Source organism: Beta vulgaris, chromosome 4, assembly GCF_026745355.1.
Source record: "Beta vulgaris subsp. vulgaris cultivar EL10 chromosome 4, EL10.2, whole genome shotgun sequence".
In the NCBI taxonomy this organism is placed as follows: Eukaryota; Viridiplantae; Streptophyta; class Magnoliopsida; order Caryophyllales; family Amaranthaceae; genus Beta; species Beta vulgaris.
The window spans coordinates 20543051-20565654 of record NC_079205.1 but is presented as its reverse complement, the minus strand read 5'-3'; the positions used below and the strand labels follow the sequence as shown (position 1 = coordinate 20565654).

General features: G+C 38.0%; 3 protein-coding genes across 3 annotated transcripts; all 3 read right to left on the bottom strand.

Moving 5' to 3' along the window:
- Window positions 1-3039: 3039 nt before the first annotated feature.
- LOC130591078 (uncharacterized mitochondrial protein AtMg00810-like) lies at window positions 3040-3630 on the bottom strand. The gene has a single exon (XM_057393985.1). The coding sequence runs from the start codon at window positions 3628-3630 to the stop codon at window positions 3040-3042; it is 591 nt and encodes a 196-aa protein (XP_057249968.1).
- A 7265-nt stretch (window positions 3631-10895) lies between these two features.
- LOC125496540 (uncharacterized) lies at window positions 10896-16387 on the bottom strand. The gene is made up of 3 exons (XM_048642030.1): window positions 16144-16387; window positions 15040-16070; window positions 10896-11024 (listed from the first exon to the last, which is right to left on the bottom strand). Exons 1-3 carry the CDS (start codon window positions 16385-16387, stop codon window positions 10896-10898), a joined length of 1404 nt encoding a protein of 467 aa, XP_048497987.1.
- A 17-nt stretch (window positions 16388-16404) lies between these two features.
- Window positions 16405-17376, bottom strand: LOC125496539 (uncharacterized). The gene has a single exon (XM_048642028.1). The coding sequence runs from the start codon at window positions 17374-17376 to the stop codon at window positions 16405-16407; it is 972 nt and encodes a 323-aa protein (XP_048497985.1).
- Between the last annotated feature and the right edge of the window lie 5228 nt (window positions 17377-22604).

The following is a 22604-nucleotide window of genomic DNA, read 5'->3' as shown; positions in this document are numbered from 1 at the left end:
GTTATGTAGTCGATATCTTGTTTTATTATGGCACACTTTTCTACAACTAATTAGGATTTAGTGATGTTTGATTTAAAGCTAATTTCTTAACTTTAGTGTATTCATTGTAGAAGCTATTTACACTAATATTTTTAAATGCATTCCAAATAACGTACATGTGGCGCGTGTCTTTCTCATATAGTTTTAAAAGAAACTTTATCAACGGGAAGAGCTTAGCGCACAATCATAATGAGTATAATTTCGACACATTATGGTTGTTTTTTTTTCATAATTATTAGTTATGATATGTAAAATAGAATACTTTAGAAATCTATAAAATGAATTAGACGACTTTTAAAAATAAATATAAGATGACTTATTTAAATACTACTAAATTGATAGATAGTGAAACTGTGAGAAATCGCTTAGCCAAATTGAAAGCATTGCAGGAACATGGATGTAACGCCCCGAAAATTCATAACCTCATTTAAACATATCCTTATAATTGATAGCGAAAACTGGACTCAAACTTGTGGATTATGGCCCACTAATATAATAATTAGCTTAAATAGTGTTTGAGAATACAATTCTTAAAACTTACCAGTAATAGTTATGATAATAATATAATCTTCCTAGCCCACAAGATACAAAATACAGACAACATCATTGACACACGAGATCCATCCTGAATACTCTCTCTTGCTGTGCTTCTAGCTTGAGCTTATGAACCCTTACTATTAGTGCCATACTAGATTCTTTAATTAACACTCATTAGCAAAAATCCGTTTTACCAATGAGCTTTCAACTGTCTGAACATACCTAAAACATAAAAGCAAAACGTTATGAGCCGAGGCTCGGTAACAAACTACCCCAGCAACGTAAACTTATTTCAACTCATTTTATTTGCAAAATAGGGAGAAAGAATGATTCAAACATTTGTCGAAATAACATTTATTCAGCTTCACCTTTATAAACCATTAATCCTTTTATCCATTTTTACTCTAGTTGCTGCAAAATCAGTCAGCTTTGGGACGTCTCCCAGCCATGTTTATGCACCACTGTGCAAGGACCTGTGTCCCGGGCATTACCCTACACCAATAACGGGCCAGTGCCCTAATAACAGTAACGGGCCAGTGCCCTAGTAAACAGCTCGGTATGCGCACGACCGCCAATCAGCTCAGCAAACCAGTTCTTTCACTTTACTTTATCATGTTTCGTAACTTTTAATATTCATAGGTGATAATTATCAGTCATTCATCTCAACTCTACCTCAATGATTAAGGTAGCAAAATCATTTCATATCATTTTTTCATAAATAATAGCTCATGACAGTTCATGCAGTTCATAAAACGTATTTATGGATCAAATCATAATAATGATCCCGCAATTCAAGAATAATCGATTCGATAAACACTTACTATCTCACAGTGTACTCATATTTCATAAATACATTTGAAGGGAATTGCAGCAGTAGTTGTTACCTTGATTGCAGAATAATAATAATCCTCTTCTTATGTCCTTGATATCGTCCTTATTGAGCTCCGAGGAACGAGTTTCTTTTAAGTTTCAATACGAGTATTTTATAAGTTAGTAATCAATAGAAACTATTAGTATAAGTGCTCTTTAAGTATGATTCTTAGTTTACAGTATTAATTATATAAGCTATATAGTCTAACTTAATTAGCGTTTACGTAACATGTTGATGTTATAATAGTTTATCCAAAACCTTTGTACTTATCTCATGATAATCTATAGATATTACTTAGGAATCGAATTAAAAATATTACTAATATTTTATTCCCATTAAATAGTGGCACTTATATAAGTGAGCTAGTTATTAATATTATAAGTGATTATAATTTTTAAACTAGTTTAGGAGTATATGTTAAAATATGTTATAACTAAAATAACATGAGATTTTATAACATAAAATTTATAAGTTGTTTTTGGTTTAACTATTTACACGAGTATACTAATCTTGGTATTACTTAGCAATTAGGAATACGTTACATGGGAGTATAACATGTAAAATCATTTTAAAGAATAAAAATATGAGTGACTTATACTTACTAATATGAGATACTTTATTAAGTGAGTCATTTGAAGTATTCATATACATACGTCATATAAGGTTTAAGAACAAAATCCCAAACATGAAAACTTGGTCAGAAAAAGTTGGGTGGGTTTGGTTCACTTACATCACACACTCACGCATATGGGAGAAAAGAAACGCGGGTGTTGGGCTGGCTAGCGACGGTGGTTTGCGACAGCAGGGAGACGGTGGTTTGCGATAGCAGAGCGACGGAGGGGCGGCAAGCAGAAAGTCAGTGCTGATGTGCGGTGGAGTGTTGGCTCGTGAGAGAGAAGAGAGAAAGTGGTGTGAGAGATGTTAGAATGAATTAGGGGAAAGTTGGTAATTTATATTGTGAAACAAGGCTTTATAGTTGATGGAGGATTGTTTTTGATGAAGTGGCAGTAAACATAAGATGTTAGGCAAATGGCTTTTGTATTTCTTGATTCACTTGCATCTTACATCATTACATATATATACTATGTAGTGTCGGTTGTTTTGCCGACCTAAACAACATTCTTGTTGTTTCTAGGTTTCTCTTTACTTTCTTACATATGTTTTAGACTAGATAATTATAAGATCATCTCCCTAATTCTCTTTTTCTATTCAAACATCATGCTACACCTAGATATTTCTAGAATTCTTTACTAATAATTTTTCTAGATTTTTCTACATTATTTTAACACTCCCCCTAATGGGAAAAATCTTGAACTCCGAGTTGTTTTCTGAATTGCATGAATTTTTCTGCTGAAATTGCCTTTGTCAATATGTCTGCTAGCTACTCCCCCGTCTTGCAGAATTGTAGCTCGATCTCTTGTTTGTCGACCAACTCTCGGATGAAATGATGTCGTATCTCAATGTGCTTCGTGCGACTGTGAAAGACTGGATTCTTTGTCATGGCTATTGCAGACATGTTGTCGCAGTAGATAGTTGTTGGTTCTTCTGATGTCTGTTGTAGATCATTGAGAATTCTCTTAAGCCATACTGCTTCACATGCTGCACTTGTTGCTGCTACGTACTCTATCTGCTTCTGCTGATGACAGAGCTACTGTTGCTTGTTTCTTTGATGACAAAGATATGGCCTTGGTTCCCAGCTGGAAGACGTATCCACTTGTACTCTTCCGATCGTCAATGCTTCCAGCCCAATCGCTGTCTGTGTATCCTGTAAGCTTGTGATTTTCCTCTGTCTCATACAGAATTCCATAACTTTTTGTTCCCTTGACATACCTGAGAATCCTTTTTGCTGCTGCTAAGTGAGCTTTACTTGGCTCACTCATGAATCTGGATACTATGCTGACAGCATGTATTATGTCGGGCCTAGTATGTGTGAGGTATATGAGAGAGCCGACCAAACTTCTATATATTGACGCATCGACCTTCTCTTTGCCATCGTTCTTAGATAGCCTTTCATTAAGTGCCATTGGTGTAGCCAATGGCTTGCATTCACTCATGTTGAATTTCTTAAGTAGGTCGTCTGCATATTTCTCCTGTGAGAGAAATATTCTTCCTGGGCTTTGCTTGACTTGCATGCCAAGGAAGTACTTCATGGCACCAAGGTCGGTCATTTCATATTCCGACATCATTGCATTCTTAAATTCCTTAATCATTTTGGATTAGTGCCTGTGTAGATTAGATCATCTACATAGAGACACAATATGAGAAAATCTTGTGATCCTTGGGCCTTGATATATAGTGATGGCTCACTTGGGCTTTTTGTAAACCCATTTTGAAGTAGGTAGCCATCTATTTTGCTATTCCAGGCCCTGGGTGCTTGTTTAAGCCCATAAAGAGCTTTACGAAGGCGGTATACTTTGTCTTCTTTGCCTTCGATGAGATATCCTTGCGGTTGCTCAACATATACTTCTTCTTCGAGCTCACCGTTTAGAAATGCCGACTTGACATCTAATTGAAAGACTGGTAATTTAAGTTGAGCAGCAAGAGCAAGGACTGACCTGATAGTCTCCATGCGGACAACGGGAGCATATGTCTCGTTAAAGTCAATCCCTGGTTGTTGGGAGTAACCTTTTGCGACGAGACGAGCCTTGTATTTCTGGATGGAGCCATCTTCGTTATACTTGACCTTGTAGACCCATTTGAGACCGATGACTTCTTTGTCTTCAGGTTTCTCAACAAGCTCCCATGTGTTGTTTTCTCGGCATCTTGATTTCTTCATTCATGGCCTCGATCCATTTCTCTTCTGTATGCTTCTTGAAAGCTTTGTGGTTCGCTAGTGAAGAGAGCCATGATAGCTTGATTGCACTAGAAATCCTCCAAGTAGCTTGGTGGTCGCCGATCTCTTTGTGAACGTCGCACTACTGGAGGTGAGCTCTGAGACCTTGATCCTGATGTTGGACTCACCGATCTCCAGGATGTTGTTGGAGATCTCGGTGATGTTGGAATGGAGGATGACTGTGTTGCTGGATAATTTGGGCCTTCATCTTCTTTTGGGCTTGGTGGAAGAAAATCTCCTTCATGTGGTTGAGATTCCTTCTTTATCCACATCCATTGAGCTCCTTCATCGAAGATGACATCTCTTGAGATGATTAACTTCTTGGATTCGGGCTGATAGAGACGATATCCTTTAGACTCGTCACTGTATCCAATGAAAATACATTTTTCTCCTTTTCCATCAAGTTTTTCCCGATTTTCTTTCGGGATGTGGGCATATGCGATGCACCCGAAAACTTTTAGGTGCTCGACACTTGGCTTTCTCTTATGCCAAGCTTCATAGGGTGTCATACCCATGACGCCTTCGTGGGAGATCGATTGAGAATGTAGATATCGTATGTACGGCTTCGGCCCAAAAAATTTGGGCAAGTTTTTGCCTTGCATCATGCTTCGGCCACTTTAGCAATGGTCCGATTTCTTCTCTCCGCAACACCATTTCGCTGAGGTGTGCGTCTGACAGTTAATTCTCTTTTGATACCATGCTCCTTACAGAAGCTGTTGAATTCGTTACTTGTAAATTCTCCCCACGATCTGTTCTTAGATTTTTATTGAATGCCCACTTTGTTTTTCTGTGAGGGCTTTAAATTGCATGAAGTGGGAAAATGCTTCCGACTTTTTCTCCAAGATATAAACCCACATCATGCGAGTGAAATCATCGACAAATAATAGAAAATATATTTTTCCGCTAAGAGACGGATTTCTGGTAGGGCCCCATATATCTGCATGAACAAGCTCTAATGGAGCTCTGGCCCTCCAGGATGAAGTAGGGAATGGCAATCTATGCATTTTGCCATATATACAGCCCTCACATATTTTTCTTTCATTAGTTATAGTGGAAGCCCAATCACCATTTCTTTTTGTTTTAACAGTTTTAAACTGTTAAAATTTAAATGCCCGAATCTCAAATGCCACAATGTGGACTCATCCACCATAGAACTTAGGGCAACATTATGCTCCAATTGCATTCTTAATGGAAATATTTTATTATGAGCCATTTGAGTAATGGTAATTAATTGCCTTTTTTTCTTATCAAATATGAGGCATTTATTAGCATCAAATTTCACCATATAGCCTCTTTGAATTAGTTGGCCTACACTTAATAAATTTTGTGCAAGTCCGGGGACATAGAAAACATCAGAAATAAATTTAGACGAGCCGTGTTTTGTTCTAACGACTATTGTCCCCTTGCTTGCAACCTCTTGGTTGCTTCCATCACCAAGAGTAATTTGTGTTTTTATGTTTTCGTCCAGACTGACAAATGAATTTTTGTTGCCAGTCATGTGGTTTGAACAACCACTATCAATATACCATATATCATTTGACTCTTGGTGAGCATTTAAACATGTATAAAATAATTGATCTCTAGGCTCCTTATTTTCCGTAAAATTGGCCTCCTCCTTTTGCCGGAACCAACAATCTTTTTCAAAATGAGTGTGCTTTTTGCATCTTTTACACTTATACCGGCAATCTTGTGTATTATGGCCATTTTTCTTACATAAATTGCAATAGGAGCCAGATTGATTATTTTCTCGAATTCCTTGATTTTTATAACTTCCTCTCCCCCTGCTACGGTTATATGAAGTACCTCATTACCGTAGCCATTTCTACTTTTATTTTCTCCATTAATTGAGAATTTTAATTTTGCTTGAAAAGCTTGTTCTAGTGGCTGCTCTATAAATCTCCGCATTCTATCTTCATATGCTAGAAGGGAGCCCATTAATTCAGTTAAACTTAAATTAGATAAATCTTTATTAGACTCTTCTATAGCAGCCACTATATGATAATAATTTTTGGGGAGACTTCTTAATATTTTCCGAACAACTTGGACATCTTCAATTTTATCTCCATTAGTTCGGATTTGATTTATAATATTTGTTACTCGACTAAAAAATTCTTGAATTGTTTCATTTTCCACCATTAATATATTATCAAAGTCTCTCCATAAAGATTGGAGTTTGAAGAGTATTACCTTTTCGGAGCCCCTATATTTAGTCTCCAGGATACTCCAAGCCTCCTTGGCCGTTGTAGCAGCCATAATAGTAGAGAGGATTGTTTCATCTACTCCCCGATATATTAAGGATATGGCATAATTATCCCTTATCCGATTTTGTTTATATTGCTTGCGGCGTGCTTCATCCCAAGTAGCTTCTTGGATAAAATCATTTGGTTGTTCATAACCATTTTGCACTAATTCCCACAAATCTTGTGAGATAAATATGGATTTCATTTGGATAGACCATTGTTGATATTTTTCTCCCTCAAATGTGGGTACCCAATTTACTTGAGGGTAGTTAAATGTGTTTGAGGTTGAAGTGTTTGGGGAAGTCATTTTAATTTATGTGGTGTTTGGTTTTTTTTAAGGGAGTTGGATTATTTTGTGTTTAAATTGTTGAAGGCTTTGGATTATAGTGGCTCTGATACCAAATGTTAGAATGAATTAGGGGAAAGTTGGTAATTTATATTGTGAAACAAGGCTTTATAGTTGATGGAGGAATGTTTTTGATGAAGTGGCAGCAAACATAAGATGTAAGGCAAATGGCTTTTGTATTTCTTGATTCACTTGCATCTTACATCATTACATATATAAACTATGTAATGTCGGTTGTTTTGCCGACCTAAACAACATTCTTGTTGTTTCTAGGTTTCTCTTTACTTTCTTACATATGTTTTAGATTAGATAATTCTAGGATCATCTCCCTAATTCTCTTTTTCTATTCAAACATCATGCTACACCTAGATATTTCTAGAATTCTTTACTAATAATTTTTCTAGATTTTTCTACATTATTTTAACAAGAGATGGCGGGGGAGGAAGAGCAGCGAGGGAGAAGGGGAGATGGTGGGTGCTGGTGGCGCGGCTGGGTGTGGCCTCGCCAAGTGTGGTCGGAAAGTGGGACGGTGGTTGCTGTGGCGGTGGTTGTTTGGTGGTCGAACAGAATAAGAATAAAGGGGTGCAAAATTCTGTGTTCAATTTCTTTTAGTTGATGATATTTTCTGAATTATGGTTGTTGATTTTGGGATGAAAATTTTGAACTCAACCTCCCTATTTATAGAGGAAATGCAATCTCTGAAGTTAAATTTCAGAATTTAAAATTCTCAAACCATTAGCGTCCATGGTTTTTTTTTTCAAGAAAACAAAAAGCTCAACCACTGTTTTTGAGCGAATTTCAGTGGATTTAATGAGTTTGTGAGAGTAGAAGTATAATTAGAAAATGTTTGCTGGTTTGTGAAACAAGGGAAGATGAAGAAATTTATGGCTTTGGGAATTTTGGACTTACACGCCATTGACAAAGGAGGAGGATGGTTTTCCTCTTTTTCTTTTACTTTGCATTTACTGATGTTTGGAGGAAGTTGGGCTCAAATTATGACTTGAGTTTCTTTTACTTGTTTGGTCTTATAGACTTAGACAAAAGGGCCATCAGAATCTTGTTATTACCATTTAGTTTTACACCCAAATTTCTTGCGAGGTTGACTACAAGACTATAATAATTTCATTTATAAACTTCATTAACCATGAATTATTAAGCAAAAATACTTAACATTAACTTAGTGATTTTTAGTTACTAAGTTTGGATCACTTTTAGTTTAATAATTAAGGTTAGTTATTAATTAAATAATATTAAAACTCAGGATATTACAATGGATGTCAACAAATGGTAAAGGGCATTTAGGCACAACATACACATTGACACATAATTATAAATAAAAGAACATCTTAGCAAGATCAAGTGTGCAAACTTGATAAGTTAGTGTAGCAAAGCTAAAATTACAGATCTGGTGAGTTAATGCTAGAACTCATACAAAGTGTTGGTACAACAAAAAGGAAAGTTAAGAGTACAGATCTGGTCAGGTTATGCTAAAGTTTCAGCAAAGTGTTTTTGCACCAAAAAGGATCCAATACAAAAGCTTAATGCCTAATAAACGTAACACGTACAACTTGCTATGGCAAAGCTAAACTAAACACTGATCGGCAAGAAGTAGGGGTGTCTTATAGGAGCAAAGAACATGATTTGAAGTTAGCAACACAAAAGTCCTTGTTCCTATCAAAAGCCCGCATTATGCAAAAAAGTCAGATTGGTTATCTGGGCTATGTTAATTCCAACGAACAGTCTTCGGAACCCAAGTCAAGATTTTTTTCCGAGCAAGCACGATTCCTGGACCGAATTTTAGCTTGAATGGTTTTGTGCTAAGCCGGTGTGCAATTGGTTCAAACTTGAACATTTCCTGCATTAGAACATGCAACACGATTTAGGTGAGGTTTGTATAGGTTAATAAAGCAAGCTGAGTAAACATGATGTGCTAATTACAGTAGTTGAATATACTGATATTAAGGTTTGTAAATAATAAAATGATGTTATGCTTTTCATCACAAAACTCCTCTGCTTTTGTTGCTATAAGGTAGAAATCAACTTCTTTAGATTGATTCTAATGTTGGGAATTTGCTAGAATTGTCTGAAAAGAGGCAAAAAGAAGGGAGAAGGCATCTAAACTTCTGTAGTTAGCTCATTTACTTCTTAGCTAGGATGAGAGTACTATAGGCACAAAGATGCTTAAGCAAGTGCATTTGTATTCATACATTAGATTTTTAAAACATCTGAGGGCAGGTGGGTGGCAAAAGGTCTTAGGAGGTTCACAAATTAGTTTTATAGAATTTCCTTGTGCTTTAGCTAAGATGCCGATCACGTTTGTATGCAGGACAGTGAACATGGAGTAGCAGTTAAGTGAAGGGATTCAAGGGTAAGGGCAGGGAAATTAGGGACCGTGCTGCAAGGTAGCATGAAATTACGCGCCTAACTATTATGTAAGGCATGGATACTCACAACAGTAATTTAAGCGTATATCTCAGACGCGGTCATCTTGAAAAGAGCTTAACACTCTTGTGTGAAAGCTGTGAAGGTCATCTCTCCAGTGCCATTAGTTGCGTCAAATTTGAAAGTGATTCTGTAGAAGGACACAGTTGGCAAATGGATAACAAAGTGTGTAAATGCCACTTGTAAAATGGTGCATTGATGCAAGAAATACCTAGGTGCCGCTATATATCTTTCCTTGTTGCAGAACTTGCATGTGAAGGAGGCGTCACAATCCACTTCGGTTCTCTTACCACAGTTGTTACAGCCGACGTATGTACAATTTTAGAACGCTCGGGATCTGGAATGGTGACCTTGATCCAATGCTTTTCCTCCTGCAACATATTCCCGAACTACGACTGGAATACGATTTCACATACTAATTAGATGTCTTGCTCTAGTGAGTAACACATCACATGAAGATTGTCAATAAACTTTGCTATGTTCATTGCAGATGTGTTATGAACATGGGAAAATTTAGGGCACTAACAGTTGCTTAGATTACCTCTTTTAACTTGATCGACTCAATGGGGAGGATTTCATTTTGTTCGGTGGGATTCCGAACCTCACAAATGTGTGCCATTCTTGCAAGTACCAGTGCATGTTTCTCTTTGGACCTGCAACCATGTTTAGGAACACGTAAGATGTAAGCTGGTTAAAGTAGTAGATGGGAGCTAGCCTGCGTTGAAAGAACGAACCATTTGCGCAATGCATTTGCTTTATCTCCAACTGGAGTCCTGTGAAACGCAGTTGCCATGGTAGTTGACAGAGCAAATCCTGAAAGAAAGGTGTTCGCGTTAGAGATCGAGCACAGATGTGTAGTTGAGTGACGACTTTTGAACTTGGTATTTAACAGGCCTATGGGAATAAACAAAAAGTTTGTGACTGTACGAGGAATAGATTAGTTAGAAATATTAATGTTAGTATGAGTGAAAAGCACCGTATTTAACAAAGTTAAGTTAAGCTAATGCATGTATTAGAGCTATGAGGCAGCTGCTAGCATCGCTATTCATTGAAATTGATAGCATGGAAAGCATTACCTTTGTGGCTAGATGGTTTGAGAGATGTAAAGCCAATGACAAGGGCTGGCCCAACCCATGATTTCAGGAGGTTGGCTTCTGTCCCTGTAAGATCATCCCAAACTGAAAAGGTCAAGGGTTGTTCAGTGCTGCAAGAGAAAAGAGGTTGTTCATTAGTGTTAGTGCGTTGCTTTGAAAGGCATGAATGTGTAGAGAAGTAATTCAAACTTGTGGTCCGTGATGGCGATCTCCCTAACTTCATGCGCAACATCAACTAAAGTTGTAATTGCTCGGGTATCCTCAACGAATAGGACAATGCCCAACACATCTAAACAGTGGAAGAGACACAGTAAGGATTTGCGCACATGCTAAAGTAAGCAAAAGAGAAGAGGTGCACACCATATCGATCACTCGCATTAGTTGTGCGGGGAATAGTGGCTATTGGTTGATATTCAGGTTCTGTAGGCTTTGCTTCAGGATCTAAGTCTTGAATCATAGCTTGACCACCAAAGATCATCTGACAGTTATCTTCTCAAGTAGCGTAGCGACACAACACTGCTTTTAGAGGTGCATTTGCAATCTCGTACTCGTGGGTGCTCTTGAAGACATATTCATATTCCTCAATCTGATTCTCAAACAGCGCTCCACACATTGTGTTACCCTACCATTTAAATGACTAGTATGCCAGGTAGTTATTCAGAACGCACAAGTAGTTCCATGTTAATGAGCACATGCCAAGTAATATTTTAAAACTTATTGTTAGCAAAGGAAAGACAACAAAATTATCAATTGCTAAGTGAAAGCTAAACATAAAAAAATCAAGCATATATAATAGCAATTACCTTCTCATCCTCAAAGAGGAGTTGTTGGTACCGAGTCTTTTTATGAGGCGAAACCAATGTACATGATTTTTCTTTTAGCTTCACTTTGACCTTTTACGCTTTGGTTGGGGGAGTTAACTTATCGAGGTAAGTTTTTTTAGGTTTCATGCTACAAGCAAAGATTTGGACACACGTGCAGAACGAATATGCGAATTTTAGTTGTGCAGGCTAAGTTTAGACATTGTTATGGAGGTGCAAGGCAATATATGGTTGTAGGCGAAAGAAAGTATTTTTCCGGATAGATTGCAAGGAATGTGGTCTAGTTTAGAAACACACCTTGTGGCATTACACATAATACAAATATATAGAACAAGTTAGTTTAGTTGAAGGGTGCCCTGACATGGTAGGAAAATATAGGAGAGGATTATCTGGTCAAGCATGCTAATTCTGATACATTGATATGCAAATTAGTTAATTGTGTTTTCCTACTTGATACTCAGTTATTATTTGAAAGCTTTGAACAGCTTTTAGCCTACTTTGCTAGCAAAGAGTGTTGGTTTTAACATGATGATTAGTACCTTTTTTCAGGGAGACCGCAAAGTTTTGCTGTTATTGAGGTTAAATAAGCAACATGGCACAAAACACAATAAGTTTAATATATCACAATTCTAACTCAGTTAGTTTATGCCTTTACAAACATAGAAGCACATTTTGGAGATATGATTGCTAATTTTGGAGCCTATGATATTTTTGTAAAGCATCTAGAAAATCTTGGTGATGGGGTTTTCTAATTTTTTTTTAACCACATAAGCACAACATGTAAGCATAAGCAAGTCTACATAGCATTTCAAAGGAAAGCATTTTTCTAAACAGGTTGTGAATAGTTAGTTGTTTGTTTTAATTGTTTGAGCAAACAGATTGTGGTAGGAGAATTATCATACAGGGCTATATGAGGGTTACAATTTGTAACTAGTTAAGATGCACAACTTAAAGAGAATTCTAACTATAAATGTTGATGATTGGGAAACATAGGCTGAAAGCTTTAAATGCACAAGCAGAATAGACAAAGAATGAATAAAAGTAGCAAAAGAGCATTCAATGAAGCCAGTATTATTGTTTGAAGTTAAGGAAAATCCATTGAAAAGCAAACTTACCTTGAGTTGGTGGGTAAGACTCAATTTTCTGAGAGGGAGAGCGTTGGTAGCTAGTCAGCCTTACACTGAGTTATTGTGGTTTGCTCAATTTCTAGGTGAGGGGTAGTAAAAAAAAGAGGGTTAAAAAAAGCAATCTAGTGAGCTGTAACAGTAAGCAGCTTCCTTTGTGTCCTTTTGGAAGAAATTTGGGGGATATAGATTGTGTAGGTACCTAACTTTCTAAAAAAGACAACTCTCTACCAGTCATAGGAGCCTATGACCTATCCTTTTCACTGTTTTGCTTTACTATCTCAGAAAGTTGTTGTACTTTTACCTATTTAGTGTGTTAGAGACGGCAACTTAATTAGAGCTTTAGTACAACATAATAATATTAAAGGTGAATGTATTACTACATTTAATAAGTGCATGTATATTATAATGAAAGGCCACTATAGCGTACTTGTATACAGTGACAGAAGTGAAGAATCTTCTTCAGACTAAACTGAATACTATTTAAATGGCTTTTCTAAAAGCAACCGTTTAAAAACAGGTGCCTAAGATTGATGTGGTGGCCACTTTTGAAGGAGGAGTGCCTTGGAATGGGGTTTTATATTTTGTACAGTTGGGCCGACATTTGGTTTTGGCTAGCCTACAGTTGAGCATGTGTGCCTTAGTGGCTTATGGGTCTTGAGAAGCTTGAACATGGTGGTAAATAATAAGTTCTCTGACTTATCAATACAACATATTAACTGTTATGGGTAGAATAAGAAAAATCTATTATAACGTCATTTAGAATGGTCACTTTAACGCACACGTAGTAAAACAATTGAAACAGACACATCAATGGTCGAGGGAACAACCGCAAATAAATGGATATGGGTTAATCAAGGGTAACATGAACTGCAGGCAAAAGTCTAGGTGCAAGAAGCTCACCATTGGCATTCATTTTTTTATATGGGATAACTGGGCTTCCGCAGTGCAGTCTTGAAGCATGGTATCCATGCATTTTGCGGTTAAATCTTGTAACTCAAACAAAACTATGAAATAAATTAGATCTAACACATGCATTTTGACATAGGCAATTACTAGATATTATAGTATGACGTTTTAAATAGGAGGTGGTCATACCAAACTGGAATGCTTAGTGTAGAGGAATACAACCAATAGAGCAAATGTCTCAAATTAGCATGGTGAACCATGGGCCACCAGAACATCGATGCATGTTAATAATATAAAACAATCCTTGTTAACATGGGTAAGCCCAGACGAATGAAATTCAATCTAACATAGGACACCTCAAGATGGTAGGTATCTTAGGTCTGTGTTCGGGGGTGTACCATGCTGCAGCTAACTGCTCTATGTATAGCAACTTTAAAATCATTACAGAGGGGAAAGGGGTGTGGAGAAGAAGAAAAGGGGATATTAGGAGACTTTGTGGGAACGTATCAGTTGCAACAGAGTACATGATTAATGGCATCGCTTGCTAATGAGCAGAGCACGCAAACAAATGTGAAAAGTAATATGAAGTTACGGTGCGTATGAAAATAGTGACTTCTTCTTGAAATGTTAACCTGCAACGGAAACATCACTAGCAGGTGTATGTTTGTAATTCAAGATCCTTTCCTAAGTCTAAAAGTAACAAAATGCGAAGGTGTAGTGTTAGTTAACAATTTCAAAATACGCTGCCCTACTGAATGTGCTAGCAGGTGGTATTAGTTGTTACTCAAAATATATTCTAGGATTGGATGGAAGTAGTCAAGATGCACATGCATAGGCCTTGAAGGCTAGTTGTGGTAGAAGTCCATCTGGACAGTACAACTGATCAAAGCGGTACATAATTCCTTCATGCGCAAACTGCAACGGTGTGTTCAGGAATGTAGCAAAGTAGGAGGAGAAACAAAGGGAACAGGTAATTTAGTCTGGTATTATAGGAACCGCTATAAGATTAAGAACTATATACTGGTAAAGGTGGTTATCTGAGGTGTTGAATTGTTGCTTTGCTACCAAAAGTCAGGTGAAATAGCAAGATAGTAGGAAATACAGTGGAACCTGGGGAGTGTAGTGCAGCATAAGAAGTGCACAAGCATGAATCCAATGCTTCAAGGACACTGCTATAAAGAGAAGTAACATCAGCAGACTCACCAAAGTAGCTTAACAATGCAAGTTAGTCTGTTCCCAGTTGACTTCTCGAACCATACTCGTATTTAGTTAGGACATAAAGCACTCTGCAAAACGGAGTATGACTAAGCATTAACAGAGCTGGTATGAAATGTACGAAGCTAAAACCATTTAAATGCAACAAACTGGAACTCACCATTAGCAAGATATCATTATATAATACTAGCTTTTTCTAACACCCTGAAAGAAATAACATTCTTAACAGCAGTGGGTTGATCCTGTGGAGATAGGTTGGACAACACTTTAACTTTATTTGATTTACGTGCGCGAGACAAGCCTACGTAGAGCTGATCGTGGGAAAAACAAGGCCGGTGTAGATACAAGCCGACCTGATTCAGAGTTTGTCCATGTGACTTGTTAATAGTCCTTGCAAAACTGAGTTTTATGGGAAAATGTTTTCTTTGGATCTGAAAGGGGTAGTTGGTTGAGATGGATGGCCTGAGATTGATGCGGGGTAAAAACACATACTCGCCTTTGTGATGAACAGTAATTATCACACACTCAATAGTGTTGGGTAAAAAACGCTTACAAATCAATCGCGTACCATTGCACAGGCCATCAGGGGAGTAAGGTTACGCAGCAGAATAACTAGGCTGTTTTCTTTCAAGACTAATTCATGTGGGATCATGCCGCTTGGACATAGGGTGTTAAGGAATTCTGATGGGTACATGTTACATGCATCATCAAGAATCATATCAAAACTCTTGTAGACATTTACCTCTCCAGGAAATTTTGTAATAAAATCGTTGTTTAGCCCACCAACATCTTCATTCATAGGCGTTAAAATTGGCTGATCTATGAAAAAGTTGTCAGGATAAGCCCCTACATTGATCTCTGGGAAGACACTTCTCATAACCTCACTCAAACAATTGGGGTTCGCATCAAACGGGAGAACAATCTGTGGCGGTATTTGAACAAATGCAACTTCAGCAGTTTGGAGGCACCCATTCCCAAGGTCAAGTAAAAATTCAGAAAATTGTTGGTCTTCTCGGGCACGCATATTTTCAGTTAGGCTGAAACAGATAAATGTGGGCCATAGGGTAGATGACACAAGGCTAGCTTCAACAACCTCATCCTGAATTTTTTGCGGCACAACTGGCAAAACTTGACGGAAATCACCGCCAAAGACGACAACTTTACCTTCAAATGGAACATTGGGGTCACATAAGTCTCGCAATAGTAAATCTAACGATTCTGTGTTCTCCTTCTGAGTCATTGAAGACTCATCCCAAATTATCAAGCAAGTTTCTTTTAAAAGCGCTGCAAGTCCGCTTTGCTTAGACACGTTGCATGCCTTCGAAACAATGTGATTAAGAGGTATTTTAAACCGAGAATGAGCAGTTCGACCAGTGACTATGTTTGCTGCAGCAATACCCGACGTTACTACAGGGAGAACAATTTTGTTCATCAAGCGGACTTCTACATAGAGTGCTTGATACAGGTATGTCTTCCCCGTCCCTCCTGGCCCGTCTACAAAAAAGGCGGCAGCTTTGCTTGTTCGAATGTAATCCATAATAGAATCAAATGCCTCTTGTTGCTTGCAGTTCAAATGTACTCGTACTTCTTTGTACTCATCTGGTATTTGTGCATAAAGTGCGTCAAAATATCTTTAGTTCTTTTGATCTCATCACTTTCAAGCCCCTCAAACCATCGAGGTCAAAATCTTCCAAAGTTTTCCCCATATCCTCAAGGAGCCGTTCAATTGCTTTTATAGTAAGTAGTGCAATCTTTTCCTTCTCTTGGGAGAACCTACGCACAAAGTCTTCAGAAAGGTTTCTGTAGAACTGATGCCACAAGGCTAGAGGGTTGCTAGGCTTACAAAAGATTAAGATTGTCGTGAACAAATGCCGCAACACAGTGGACATTTCAACACCAGATGCCTCTTCATGCATTTCACAATGGAGTCATCTTATTCAAGGAGCCCTAATTTCAACGCTGCTTCTTGGAACGTTGCACATAAGTAGCCATCCACGGTTTGCAGGTCATCAAATGACGTAGGTCCACGTACATGGGCAAGAAGAAGGCGTAGGAAGTACCGCTCACCATCTACTGGTACAACAAATATCAAACGGCCAACGATAAATCTTTTGTGCACTCTTTTAGTCCATGTCTTTGTAGAAGCAGTCAACACGTAACATTCTGGAAACTCTGAGTACAAGAGCTGTGCTGCACCATTTGCATTTGCATTCATTTTGAAAAACTCGATGAGCGACGTGCGAGACCTTACTTCACTTGCGACGATGCGAGTAAGCTGTTCAGCAGGATTGAACTGGACTGTCTGTGCATTGGGTATATGAACCTGAAGGGGGAGCACAGAAGGATACATTTCAAAGAGGTCAAACAAATAAAGTCTCCATGCAGCCTCACAAGGCGAAACCCATTGGGCAATTTGAAATTGTGCAATTTCATCAACTGGTTTTGGATTTTCCTGATTTGACACAGCAAATGATATTTTGTCATGGCCTTTGTAAACATACTTGTATATGTACTTAACTGCTTTGATCGTTGAGCAAACTTCAACATTTGAATGACTATCGAAGAGGGCGGAGAGGTAAGGATTATATGGAATAACCCATGTATTGTCCATGGCAAACTTGCGAATGATAGGTTTTTTACTATCATTTCTCCGTCTGTAAAGTGGAAAACCATTTTCGTGCGTACTTGTTTCTTCTCTACATGCCTTTGGATACCCATACTTGCATGTTCCTGGGCTGCTCTTGTGTTTCATACAAGGACATTCGGTGTTAGCTTTCCCACATGGGACATGCACCATGTGGCTTAAAATAATTCTTCGCAAGTGAGGGTTGCTCTCATCAGGAATTTCTGCACTTTTAAACTTGTCAAATGCATCAGGTTCTTTGATTTTGTAAGATAGTTTCATAATTAGCAGTAAATGCGCACGTGGAAAACCGCGGTTTCTAAAATTCAACAACATACATGTATGCTGAACCTCACCCAAGACACTGCCCTCGACAAGCATTTTTTTCAATTTAAGAAGTTTCACACGGAAAACACAAGCGACTATATCTGACCGATGTTGGGCAAGTTTACCAGGGCAAGGTGCTCCTTTATCTCAGGCCATTTTGGATTACACGTCATTGTAATAAACAGGTCAGGCTTACCATATTGCTACACCAGGGTTAGCGCATTTAAGTAACACCGCTTCATGTCATGGGCCCACCAAGGAAGGTAGGCGGGAGGATAACTCTATGGCCCATATTTGCCCCACTATTCTCGCCCCCTTCAAAGCAATCCAAGATGCCTTGGTACAGCTTTGCCCGGATTGTTGCCTGATTTTGCCTGAAAACAACAATGATTGTTGACCTAAGTAGGTAGTCGGACATAAAATATGTTAAAAAGGGGGTGGAGGAAACAATCTAACCAACAGCGTCGGCAGATAAGAAGGTATCGACATCACTGGCTAATGTGGCAGCGATATTTTGCTGGGCAAGGACACGCTGCTTACGACCACCACTGTTTGTTTTTTTAAGACTCTGGTGCCAACCACAATCACCATAGGGCCGAAGGAGGGGGTATTGCAGCGGATCGTAACACCCATAGTAGTGCATAATCATGTGCTCGCGTTCAGCCTTGTCGTAGACAATAATATGGGGGCCACCAGCCGCATTGGTTGCAGAATCCTTAGCCCATATTACGACGACCTCTTCAGCAGTTGGAGCATTGTATACGCGCTGGACAAACACAGGGTCTTTGTTTAAGCGTATTTCTGTATCCTCCACAACATCAAGCTTGCACAGGGATTTGAAAATATTGCGCATAAGGGTTGTGTTGCATGATTTCCATCAAAATAGCTATCACATCAGGCCTCAATTCAGGGAACAAATTCAAACGATTTTCTGATTCATGTTGAGCATCATAGAAGTATAGTTGTAAGAATTTTGGGTTATGGTCAGTAGGCAATAGATTAGGTATGAAGTGGTAGCTTAAACTACACTTTGTATTTCTGCACATGTAGATTTGCACAGTGCAACCATATTGATCGCGAATTCGTTAGACTTGCCATGTTTTTGGCACGATTACATGAAAAGAATTGCTTGCAAAAACGCTTTAAGTTATGCAAAGTGTAGTTTAAGCTGTCTCAAGAGTTCCTGTATTCTCAGGCAAGGATTTGCAATTTACGGTTAGCGATGCAAGTAGCATAGTGCCATTCTTCAGCAGTAGTGAAATAAGTTGTGACGCAATATCAACTCCAAGTTCGGATAGTGGTTAAACTCATTTTAGACAATTAATGAAACAAACTGGGCAGTATGCAGGCTACTTGAACGTAGAACAGCAAGAGCAATGTGGAAAACAACAATAATATAGGCAAGATTGCGTTAAGCGCATGAAAATGTGCAAAATATGTTACAACTCATGTAAGCCACAAGAGCAAGCATACATATTACAAGAATACATGAACTTTTAAGAGCAACTATAGCTAACGTAGATAGGAGAGTCTTAAAGATGAACCTAAGCAACTGTCAAAGTGCGCAGCAAAAATATGAGTTACTTTTCTCAATACAAAAGAGCAAGAACAAACACCTATTGCAATCAAATCCTAACAACATAGACAGCTGAAATGTCTAGCATCCATCTTGCTTTGTCCGCTTCAGAACAGTTTCAAGCTCAGAGGGAATATACAGGACAGGGACTGCAGAGCTTTTGCGAGAACTTGGCACACTTCCAAATGATGGCTTGGCATTACGCTTCTTAGGTGGAAAAGGAGGTGATACCATCGTAGGTATCTGGAACTCTTTCCCGCGTGGAGTCAAGCAATCTTGCTCCACAACCAGAGGGCTAGGTTACACGGGTTCTTGAATGTTCAGCACACACTCTTTGGTAGTTAAGTAGCTTTCTCTTTTAAGAGCACAAAGAATAGATGTGTAGTTGGAAGCTTTGTAATTAGCATCAATAATGGTAAAGTTATATTTATGCATCATGAAAGTAATTGCCTTCTTTGCAACACTTTGTTTGGCATCATCCAAGGAAGCACAAGCACCACCAAAGATACATGTCGTCCCATGTGCATTGTGGGGACATATAATTGTCAGCCACAAAGTGTGCCTACAACCATCAAAGCATATGCTTTCTAATGGAGTTAACAAAGCTTGAGTGTGCTTGACCATCATAGGCAAGATACTCATGTAGTCAAGTGTAATGTGCCTAACAGAATGGGAAGCATCTAGGTATTCAACTTGAGATGGCATCCCTGATGGGAGCCCTCTCTCAACACCTTCTAGTTTAACTCTCTTAAGCCTATAGAGGTGGCCACATCTATCAAACATGCATTTCTTGCCAGCTGTGAAGTACTCAACATGAACACCATATTTACTAATGAGGTCACGAACAGCTTGTTCAGCAGCTTTGTCGCACGATTCATCTAAACTGGCAGCCTCCCCACCAACATACACGTAAGCAATTGGGCCACACTATGTCCTCAGAGCTATGCAAGCATTGTTCTTAGTTAAGTTGACAACACCATAGGCATGTACTTGGAAGCTTAGGCACTCAGTAATCTGCCTTAGTAGAGCTTGGAATGGGATGCGCATTGAGTATAGCGACATACTTACAACCTGTCAAGGTAAAACAATGGACTTTACGATAAATGACGTGCACACAGATCAACCACACCAGACAAGGCAACCGCCACATCCCAAACTCTTCCTGTATTCCAACATGGTCACATGTTTATGGGGAAGCTTCCCTAATTAAATTCTTTTAGGCCGGACATGTCTTGATGACAGAACACATTGTTAGAGTACATTATAATCGCTCTTAGAAATCAGGTTCTAGCATTCTTCCTAAACCAACGAGCACAAGCACTTCTCATACCCTCTCTAAGGTTGACATTATAAGTGAAAGGTAGAACGAAGACTAACTAACGGACAAAGCAAAATGACAGGTAGCATGAAGGCTAATTAACAGACAAAACAACAAGCAAGCACACAACCACCACAACAACACATACACTTCACAAAAGAAGAATTAGCAAAAGACACTCAATAGGTAACCACAGTTTGTTAGCAAGAAAACAATATTGCGTTCGAAGAGAAACAATTATCAGGGGCTGCTTTGTAGTTTGGCCAGCATTGATATGTGGAGAACAAATAAAATCCTATAGTGAAAACCAAAACCAATGAGATTACAATGTGGAAAACAAAGAAAATCCTACAGCAAGAAACAAAACCAGTAAGATTACATAACAGTCAAAAACTGGTACCTATCCACAACAACATGGAGTTGTAAGTAGTAAAATCTAAACTAACATTCTAATATTGATCATTAAAACAACAGGCTACCATGATTTTTCCAAACCCCTAACCTATATGATTGCACATACTGGCTACAGCATCATTTTCTGACCATTAAAAATTGTACAACAATTTCTCGTATTAATTACATTATCGTCTTCTGACTAACACAATATAGGACGCTATAACAGTTGCCTAAATGGGTAGGTGTTTGTTGAACACCAGAGTAACGCAGGAAGCAGAAAGCGCATAAACACGTATACTAACAGGAATTTCTACACGACCACCCTCGGGATCGTAGAGTCTTTTTTAAAAGGGGGAAGCATGCACCAAAGCTATATAATGTAGTTCTCCAATCTAATTCCCCAGGACATAAAAGTAGCATGAAATGTAAAAAAAAACACAATGCAAACGAAATCTTCACTCTCATTCCTTTGATTTTGAAACAAAAAATAACCACAATGCAAACGAAATCTTCACTCTCATTCCTTTGATTTTTAAACAAAAAATGTAGACAAAAAATAACCATAATGCAAACGAAATCTTCACTCTCATTCCTTTGATTTTTAAACAAAAAAATAACCACAATGCAAAGAAATCTTCACTCTCATTCCTTTGATTTTAAAAATAAATCCAGTCGTTGAAAGTTGAATATTAGGAAGTTTGATCCAACTGTCACATATTTGCCCTTTTCTTGTTTTTTGTAAGTTTTAACATGAGCTAATAAAGTTTGATAGTTTTTAAACACATTAGGTATTTTGTCCAAGAGTATCCAATAATTGTATTTGGGCCATGTTCTATTTGTTTGTGTGCTTGATGATTAGATTATTAGAAGCAATTACAATGCTCAGCCACGAAATGTCACGAGTATAAAGAGAAGATAGAGCAATGACCTACCACTTTCAAATGAAATTTCATGTTGTGGGGAAGAAGACAAAGGGCAAGAGGCAGCCTGGTCTAAAGGAAGATATTTAGAGTATAGAAATATGTAACAAGGAAGGTGAAACCCTAGGATGGACATCACAAAATTGGGGTAATGGCAAATGTATTGATTGAAATATAGAACTTATTGTACTACATACTTTTGCTCTAGCGTGGCACCCTCAAAACCAGGGACTAATTTGCTTTCTTTCTAGTTGGAATCTGGTTAGAACACAGGGGAACAAGTTAACAGTTGAGGAGTAATCCTGCACAATATTAGGTAGGTTTAGTCCTGCTATTCCACCTCCCCGGTCTAATTCCAAATCATGATTATGATAATATAAAGTGTGATTTTCATAATTCTTTCATGCCTACTTGTTTAATTATGAATTAATTTGACGATAACTCAACAATTCAAACCTAATCAATCAAAATAAATTTTTCCCCCTTACTAGAAGAGCATAAATAATTAGACTTAGCCCATATGAATACGATGATTATGATGAATGATGATAGAACTATAATAGCGATGATTGCACATTCCGTAAGTAAACAATTAATGATTAGAGAACTGGCCCTTTAAGCACAACCAAAGCTCCATTTCCCCTGCACACCAAACAAAGCGTCATTGCGTTGTGGATTTTGATTCGATTTCAGTATCCTTTGCATTTTGAATTTCGAATTGGATTGACTTTGTGGATTTTATGGATTGGTTTTGTGGATTAAAGATGAAAGTGGATGTACGGATTTATCGATTTCATGGATTAATTTTGTGGATTTAAGATTAAGATGAAATTGGATTTATGGAATTATGGAATTATGGATTATGGATTATGGATTATGGAGTTCATGGATTCACTTGGATAGATAGAATAGATTCATTTATATTGGATAGAAGATGAATCTGCAATTTAATTTTGATGAGTTCAATGAGTTT